General features: G+C 44.0%; 1 protein-coding gene across 3 annotated transcripts in view; it reads left to right on the forward strand.

The window, feature by feature from the left end:
• The window catches only part of BTBD7 (BTB domain containing 7), a 115,822-nt gene that overhangs the window by 86,028 nt on the left and 20,191 nt on the right, over nucleotides 1-9,603 (forward strand). For all 3 annotated transcript variants that reach the window (XM_053274669.1, XM_053274650.1, XM_053274659.1), the window contains 2 exons: nucleotides 6,034-6,242; nucleotides 9,213-9,288. In XM_053274669.1, the coding sequence (XP_053130644.1) occupies nucleotides 6,034-6,242; nucleotides 9,213-9,288 (285 nt within the window). The remainder of the gene's footprint in view (nucleotides 1-6,033; nucleotides 6,243-9,212; nucleotides 9,289-9,603) is intronic.

Raw genomic sequence — 9,603 nt, forward strand, 5'->3', positions numbered from 1 at the left:
CAGGCATTTAGGGAAGCTAGGCCATTTCCTGATGAAGTTGACATGGAAAAATAGATTTGGGTGTCATCAGCATACTGATAACACCCTGCACCAAATCCCATGATGATTATGATGATTTATTTAACCTATTTTTATGCCGCCCAAAACTCGCATCTCTGGGCGGTTTACAACAAGCAAAGAAAGAGTTAGAACATTAGTTAAAATAAATGACAACAGAAAACTTTAAAAAGTCATTAAAACAAAATAAATGATATAGTAAAAGTTAAAACATTACAACAATTTAAATTTTAAAACATCTTAAAATGATGTTAATTTATTATTTATTTATTTAAAATATTTATGGCCTGCTCCTCCAGTCCACTGCTGCTCGGAGTGGCTCACATCTGTTAAAACAATATTTAATTAAAAGCCTGGGTGAATAGATGTGTGTTTAAAGACTTTTTAAAAGTTGTCAGAGATGGGAAGGCTCTTATTTCAGCATTAAGTGCATTCCAAAGCTTTGGGGCAGCAGCGGAGAAGGCCCGTTCCCAAGTAGCCTCCAGATGAGCCGATGGCAACTGCAGACAGACCTCTCCTGATGATTTCAGTGGGTGGCGAGGTTCATAACGAAGAAGACGTTCTCTTAAATTCCCAGGACCCAAGACATTTAGGGCTTTATAGGTTATAACCAGCACCTTGTATTTTGCCCAGAAACTTATCGGCAGCCAATGTAGATCTTTCAATACAGGAGTAATATTGTCTCTCCGAGATGATCCAGATACCAACTTGGCTGCCGCACTCTGAACCAGCTGTAGTTTCTGGACTACACACAAGTGCAGCCCCACATAGAGCTCATTGCAGCAATCAGTCTGGAGGTTATCAGCATATGTACCACTGTTCTGAGGTCGTTTATCTCAAGAAACGGACGTAGCTGGCATATCAACTGAAGCTGATAGATGGCACTTCTGGCCACTGCCTCAACCTGGATCACAAGGGAGAGGCTTGGATCCAGAAGCACCCCCAGACTGTATACATGTTTCTTCTGGGGAAGTGTAACCCCATCCAGAAGAGGCAGATCAAACTCATCTCCCAAGTTCCAACCCCGCACAATGAGTACCTCCATCTTATCTGGGTTCAGTCTGTTTGTTATCCCTCATCCAGCCCATTACCACCTCCAGGCAGGCATTTAGGGAGGTTATGCCCTCTCCAGATGATGTTGACATGGGAAAGTAGATTTGGGTGTCATCAGCATACTGATAGCACCCTGCACCAAATCTTCTGATGATCTCTCCCAGTGGTTTCATATATATATATTTTAAACAACATTGGAGACAATATGGAGCCCTGAGGGACACCCTTGCAAAAGTTTGAAGTACAGTCTCTAAAGGACACCATCTGGAACCTGCCCGAGATGTAGTTGCAGAACCACCGCAAAGCAGTACCTCCCACAACCAACCGCCTCAGATGCTCCAGAAGGACACTATGGTCAATAGTATCGAAAGTCGCTGAGAGGTCCAAAAGGACCAACAGAGTCACACTTCCTCTGTCAATTTCCAATTGGAGATAATCCATCAGGCTGACCAAGGCAGTCTCCACCCCATAGCCCATTTGAAAGCCAGTTTGAAATGGGTCTAGATAATCAGTTTTCTCCAAGACTGTTTGTTGCTGGGAGGCCACTACCCTCTCAATTACCTTGCCCAGCCACAGAAGGTTGGAGACAGGCCTCCCAGCGGTTTCATGTAGAAGTTAAAAAGCATTGGAGACAGTGTGGAGCCTTGCAGAACTCCATACTGGAGCTCTTGTCTTGAAGAGTAACAGTCTCCAAGCAACACCATCTGGAACCTACCTGAGAAGTAGGATCGGAACCACTGCAAAGCCGTGCCCCCTACACCCAGTCCCCACAGGCGATCCAGAAGGATACCATGGTTGATGGTATTGAAAGCCACCAATTGATCCAAACAGATCAACACAGTCACATTCTCCTCATCAATTCCTAATTTGAGATCATCCAGCAGGCCAACCAAGGCTGGCTCAACCCTATAGCCTGCCCGAAAGCCAGTTTGAAATGGGTCCAGATAATCTGCTTTCTCCAAGACAGCCTGCAGCTGGGACGCCGCCACCCTCTCAGTTACCTTGCCCAACCATGGGAGGTTGAAGACAGGCCTATAATTGCCCAATTCTGAGGGATCCAATGCAGGCCTCTTCAAGAATGGTCTAATAACTGCCTCCTTGAGACAAGGAGGCATCCTGTCCTCCCTCAGAGAAGCATTAATTATATTAACAAGGCCCTCTCCAATAACCTAGCTACTAGAACGTATATGTGTTGGGCAAGGGTCGAGAGAACAGTTGGTGAGGCTCATTGTCCCAAGTATCTTGTCCACATCCTCAGGAGTCACAAACTGAAATTGATCCAATTTTGCCACACAAGAGGAGCTTCTGGACACCTCCACAGTGGACTCTGCAAATCTAGTTCCCCTCAAATACGAGAGATTCTATCTGTAAAAATTTTTAAAAAGTCAATATGGGTACCTGATGGATCCAAATACTCATTCAGGGGATGGGCATGTACCAGTCCCCTCACAACCCTAGACAACTCCACTGGACGTGAGCTTGCAGGAGCAATGCGGGCAGAAAAGAACGGTTTCTTTGCTACACGCATTGCCAGAGCATAGATCTTCAAATTTCGTTCTGTATTGTAATCTGTTGGATTCAAGCTGAGTCTTTCTGCACTTACATTCGAGCTGACTACCTTACCACTTGAGCCCCCGTAGCTCTTCCATATACCAAGGGGCTAATTTAGAAGTGGGTCAGAAAGGAAGCTTAGGAGCAATCATGTTTACTGCCCTAGTGAGTTGATTATTCCAAGTCTGAACCAGGGCATCAACAGAATCACTGGCAAAGCCAACCTTAAAACCTGCTAAGACTTCTTGCAATCTTATGAGATCCAGTAGCCTTTTGGGGAGGACCATCCTAATAGGTCCTTCACCCCTGCGGAGGAGGGTTGAAGCTGTGAGTCCAACCTTAACCAGATGGTGGTTGTCCATGACAATGGGGAAATCACAGGAGTCCCCACCCACAGAAGACCTTCCTTATCAGAGCACAAAACCAAATCGAGAGTATGACCAGCAATGTGCATTGGTCCCGAGACCACCTGGGATAGGCCTATAGTTGTCATGGCTGCTATGAACTCCTGAGCCGATCCTGATAAATTGGTTCCAAAGTAAACATTAAAGTCTACCAGTCTGGGAGACTTCAACACCAGCTCCGCAACCAAATCAGCCAGCTCAGTTGGGGACTCTGTTGGGCAGTGAGGTGAATGGTATACCAACAGAAGTCCCAATCTATCCTTGGTCTCCAGACATAGGTACATACACATATTCACTGTAGGCCAATTCCCTGACAGGAACCCTGGTAAGGGTGATCTTAGTCTTGGGTACCACAGCCACTCCCCCCCCCCATGTCCTCTCACCTGCTCTACAACAAATATCCTGCTGGGAGAAGCTGGGTCCAAACTGGACCACTAGCCTCCCCTATCCAGGTCTCTGTAATACATCATCCACAATCAACTCATAGATTTCAAGGCAGCTCCATCATCCGCAGTCAGATCACGGATTTCTGTTTTATTTTGAACTGACCTGGCATTACAGAGAAGCAAGGTGAGGTTCTGTGGGGGTTTGTTACTGCTCCCCAAGGTCAAAGAGCTGGCAGAGAAACTGGAAGGGGTAACAGCTATTAAGCTTCTGATCTCCCTTCCCCCGTAATGGCCTGCTACCCTGCCAACGTCACATCCTCCTCTATTCCCCATCACCACTGGAATCACCCCAGAGACAGGATACACATTTGGTTGACTTGTATGATAACAAGTCAACCAAGAAGCAAAGAGATCTCCAGCCATTCGGAAGCCAGTGCCAGAAGACCAATCAGCAGGTGGGGGGTGGGGAGCTTGCCAGAATGGCACCCAAATCAATTCAAGCTTAAATCAGCCCCTTTATTCTAAAGGTGACTTGATTTGAGTTTGAATTGATTCAACTTGAATCGATTTGAACATCCCTAGTGGATGTTGACACAAATCCCTTCTGTGAATGGGAGCTGTTCTCACACAAGGGGTCCTTATGTAAGGGGAGCTTCCATTCTCAGAAGGAACTTTCACTGATGGAGCTTCGATAAAAGTCTAGATGCTACTCATCAGTACAAATCCTATTAACAGCAGATATAGTGAAGCATTAAACTTGTGTAGAAAAATATTAAGCTAGTTCCATGTGCACTGCACGTGGCATGCAACTAAACAAACATACTTCCTGGAGGTAAGTTTAATTTATGCTGAACATTCTAGTGTGTTAGATAATGCAGCTCAATATAAAGTGAACTATAATAAAAGCTTCCCTTTGAGGTTGTGGTGTGTCTTTTTAGCCTACTTTTCCATAAGCTTATTAGGTCACCCGGCATTCTGTGTATGTGTCCATGTGTCCCCCGCTATCAACTTTGCAACGCCTGGACCAGTATGAACCAAATCAGGTACAGTTGTAGGGACACATAGGGACACCTCAACGGCGTAGCTTGTGATGATGTAATCCAACTCGATCCAAGATGGCAGACGTGCAAACTTTTGAGGCACAAGTGGGCTAACTTGTGAACCGCTTAACCAATTTGAACCAAATTTGCTACAGCTGTAGGGGCACATAGGGATGCCCAAATGGCATGGTGTGTGATGATGTCATCCACTCCAATTCAAGATGGCAGCCGCATGAACATCTGAGGTGCAAGCAGACTAATTTGTGGACTGTCTAACTGAATTAAACCAAATTGTGTACAGGGACATGTTAACAGCATAGTTTGTGATGATGCCATCCACTCCTATCCAAGATATCAGATGCATACGCTTTGGAGGCGCAAGTGGGCTAACTTGTGAACTGCTTAACCATTTTGAACCAAATTCACTACAGCTGTAGGGACACATAGGGACACCTCAACGGCATAGATTGTGACAATGTCCTCCAACCCAATTCAAAATGGTGGGCTAACTTGTGAACCGCTTAACTGTTTTGAACCAAATTTGCTACAGCTGTAGGGACACATAGGGATGCCCAAATGGCATGGTGTATGATGATGTCATCCACTCCAATTCAAGATGGCGGACATGTAAACTTTTGAGGTGCAAGTGCACTTTCTTGTGGACAGTCTAACTGATTTGAATCAAATTTTCTACAGCCGTATGGACACATAGAGATGTCCCAATGGTGTAGTTTGTGATGATGTCATCAACCTTGATCCAAGATGGTGGACGTGTGAACTTTTGAGGTGCAAGTGTACTAACTTGAGGACTGTCTAACCTAGGGATTCTCAACATTGGGTCTCCAGATGTTATTGGACTTCAACTCCCATAATCCCCAACCAAAGGCCACTGGGGCTGTGGATTATGGGAGTTGAAGTCCAATAACATCTAGAGACCCAACGTTGAGAATCCCTGGTCTAACCCATATGAACCATATTTGATACAGTTGTAGTGAGTGACACACAGGGACACCTCACTGGTATAGTTTGTAATAATGTCATCTACCTTGATCCAAGATGGTGGATACATGAATATTTGAGTTGCAAGAGATCTAACTTATGAACCTTGATTTGAACCAAATTCAGTCCAGTTGTAGAGACAGTGAAAGGAAAGTAGGCTGATTAGTTCTTACTAGAACAACTTGTTTTAAAAGCAGATGGAGCAGCCATAGCATTGTGTTTATGCGCTGCAAGTATGTGACCCATGTTCAGCCTCTTGGTAATGGTGTTGAGAAAGCCTTTGGCCAAGATGCTGAGAAGCTGTGCTGATCAGAATTGACGCTATTCTCCAGAAACCATTTATCTTCCTTGCACTGAAATTTGTACTCCATTCACAACCATGTTAAATTGTACATGGATAGTCTGATCCTTTGTGTAATCTTGTTTTTAAAAGATGATTATAGTGTTATATACCAAATTCCACTCTGTAGGCACCTTTTTGCGCTCTGTTCTTAGTATTCATTCCTGATCATTGAACTGTTTTTGGTGTCTTGCTTTCTGTAGGCTGTGAGGATATCATCGCTGAGAGCATCTCGCTAGACACCTTAATTGCCATTCTCAAGTGGAGTTCTCAGCCATATGGCTCAAAGTGGGTATACCACCAAGCACTGCATTTCCTCTGTGAGGAGTTTACCCAGGTCATGACTTCAGATGTCTTTTATGAAATCTGCAAAGACCACCTGCAGACTGCTATCCAATCGGACTACTTACAGGTACAACTTTCGTCTCTCCTCTGTCAAATTGTAGCCATTTTTGTTCTGAATCAGGCTAGTGTAGAACATCAGCGCAATTATCTTAAACCTTAGCTGCAAGTGGTGGTGGGGGGATCCTGCTTGAATGAGAGTGTGCAAAACGGGCTCTTTTCTCTCTTTATTCTGGCATATGTACACACAAGCCTCAAGCAGAGGTAGTGATTAAGGAAAGCTTTCTGCTTTCTTGGCACATAACCCAACCCAAACTGGCAGTATAAAGTATGTCTTGAAAGCCTAATAATAGTCTAGAAGCAGTTGCAAATTATTTTAAGTGAAACTCTTCTAGGTTTAATATTTGCCTTGCCTGTTCAGAGGTTTATGGAAATTATATAGTAGTTCTCACGCTAAAAACCTAAGTCTTGGGGAAGAAAAAAGGAAACCTAGCTACTCACTTAGACACATTTGTTTTTCCTTGTAGATGTACAAAATGGCCCATATGGTGCACAAGGCAACTTCGGCGTTCTCGATTGGCTGACATCGTTGCCCATATAGAAGCCAGCCCTGGAGCTGTTGCACAAGAGCATGGTTGCTCAACTCCTTAAAACAGTTTCCAGTGTAAGTAGTGCTGCGCAAGTGTGAGTGCGCTGTTTTAAGGAGTTGGGCAACTGCACTCGTGCACAACACTGCCAAGGCTGGGTTCTGTGTGCCAAGACTGGTGTTGCCTTGAGCATTATGTGGGCAATATCTTTTATTCTGAAAGATATTCCCCCTCCCCTTACTAATCAGTTCTGCAAGTTAATCAATGAAGAAAAACTACATTGTGTTTTCCCCCTCATCTCAATTAAACCAGTACCTATTAATTGATTTTTAAATAAATCTTTGCATGCTTTTTTCCTCTGAATGTGGAGTTCTGAAAACATTTGTTTTATAGTCTGCTTATTTTGCCAACACCAGAATGTCAAAGACTTAACTGATTGTTTTTTAATTAAAAAGGCAGTGCTCGTCATGTTTCAGTGCAAATTAATACTTTTCCGATGTTAACGCTAAAGTGTGGTTTAGCCCTTCATGAATGTATTCAAGGGAACCATAGTCTTCCCTCATCCCTTCCTCTCTTGTGCATAAGCAAAAAACTGTAAAACAAGCCTGCATTATGTATACACTTGAAACTGTGATTTAACTAGAGCTGGGAAAACAGCATTTTAATCCTGATTTGGTATCTTGGCCTTTTCTGAATGCAGTTAACAAACCAAAATTTGCCGGGTTAATAGATAACAGGAAACTTCCAAATTTTATTTTTTTCAATAAATAAAATCAGACACTTTCATGCTCCTGTTGTGTGCAAGCCCACAGCTTCCTTAAGCTTGTTCACTATTTCTAAACCATATTTTGGTGTATGCTGTCTGAAGCAGACCCCTCTTCTAAGTCAGTGGCCTACAAAACTTGGCTGGCCATAGTAGCCAGTTATTGTTTCTGGCCACTCCTCTTCTCCTCCGGCACATGTGGAAAATTTGGAGAGGGGAGGAGTCAGTCCCAAGGATTTGGAAGCAGAGAGAAATTCCCACTGCTTCTGAATACCTTCCAGGCCCGGCTGGATCCCTCCCCTCCCCTCCCCTCCCCTCCCCTCCCCTGAGGTCTTCAGGAGCTCAAGGGAAGGGCAGTGGCCTTCACTGACCTTGCTGCTTCCTATTGCCTTCAAAGCTCTGCAAGAGGCAAGCAGTCTCACCCTTCCAAGGAACTCGGATTGGCGTCCTCTTTCCTGGAGCCATGCTGGAATGTACTCAAAGGTGCACCATCTGTGTGTTCCGGAGGCTGCAGGCAGGGATGACCCCTTCATGAAGTGAAAGATCCCTCCCCCTCCCCTAAACTTTCTGTGATGTGTGGACAGCAGAGGGAAGAGGTCTCTTTGCTTCACCCTTGTCACCAATGGTGACCTGGTAACTGAACTTGTGGAACACAGAGTTAAGCTAAAGCTAACATGATAGTTGAATCATTCCTTCTCATAGAGGCTTGCGCTCTTATTCACAAGTGCTTATATTTGCTGGGTGTATGTGAGCTTGCTGTTGAATCCAAAGTACTAAAAAAAGAAAGTTAGAGCCAGCTTACAGAAAGTTTCTTGGGGGGGTTTGGTCTATGGAAGCAAGTCCTTGCTTCTTTGGGCATGTGCTAGCTTCAGTGTGTAAACCACATGATCATGGGTTAGCCAGCAGCAATTCCTGTGGGTGTGATGGTATTGCATGCTTGTGCTTGCATAGACAGAAAATCTGTTGTATAAATCAGCCCTTCGCCAGCAATGTATTCAACATCTCTGTGTGCTTGTTCTTTTGCTCTGCTGACTCATGTTCAAGTCCTGGCTGCTTGTTAACCTTTTTTTAAAGTCATGACAAGAACATGACTCTGTAGGTATAATGTGCCATCTAAATCACCTTTCTCTCTGTAAAACTGTTGGCACTGGATTTCTCCCTCATGCAGTGTTAAATACTGTGCCTAAACAAAATAAAGATTTCTGTGTTGAGGGCTTAAGAAGGAAAAAGATCCTACCCCCACAACATCAAAGATACCATAGCAGTGGTATAATGTGATCATTGGTGGTGGCCACATTTCATGTATCACTTAGACACTTGAACATTTGGATGTATTTGAAATTTCGGGGAGAATGATTCACTGGCTGGATTTGTGGAAAGAGGAGAGCTTAGATTATGTCTGTGATGAAAATCAGAATGCTTTGCCCTAGGAAAATGCATTTGTGGGAATGATAGAATTGGGTATCTTTTCTAATAGAAATTGTATCTTTTCAGAAAGCATGAGGTGTTCTGAGCTAGAGTAGTAGATTTGGATCAGAAGTGCTCTTTGCATGGACGAAGCTTGGTTGGCTGTAGTCCAACAATTGTTGGATTAGAAACTCTGTGTGTGTGCATGCGTCCTCAGTGATACTTTGTTCTGCCCCCAAGCGGACTGTGTTAAATGCAGTGTCTGAAATTGCTCTCTTGATAGGCAAGTGAGCAAGACGTTCTGAAGTACCTTATTAAATGGGGTGAACATCAGTTGATGAAAAGAATAGCAGATCGAGGTAAGTAATTATTTGACAGGCAAATCTGATATATATGTTAGTGAAAAAGCTGCTATGCTTTAAGTTAACTTTTAAAAACACTGAGCAAAGTCTGGATCCTTCACTGTGAACTCTGAGTAGCATATGAATCTACATCTTTCTGGATCATTATTCCACATAGCCCAGGATTAGTCTGTTCTTGCAGGAAGCCTTTCCCCAGGGTTTCAGGCAGGGATCGTTCACAGCCCTGCTACTTGAGATCCCTTTTTAGCTGAAGGTGCTGTGGATTGAACCTGGAGCTTTCTGCATGCAAAGCATGCACTCTGGTCTTGTGGA

This window comes from Hemicordylus capensis, chromosome 1 (assembly GCF_027244095.1).
Source record: "Hemicordylus capensis ecotype Gifberg chromosome 1, rHemCap1.1.pri, whole genome shotgun sequence".
Lineage (NCBI taxonomy): Eukaryota > Metazoa > Chordata > Lepidosauria > Squamata > Cordylidae > Hemicordylus > Hemicordylus capensis.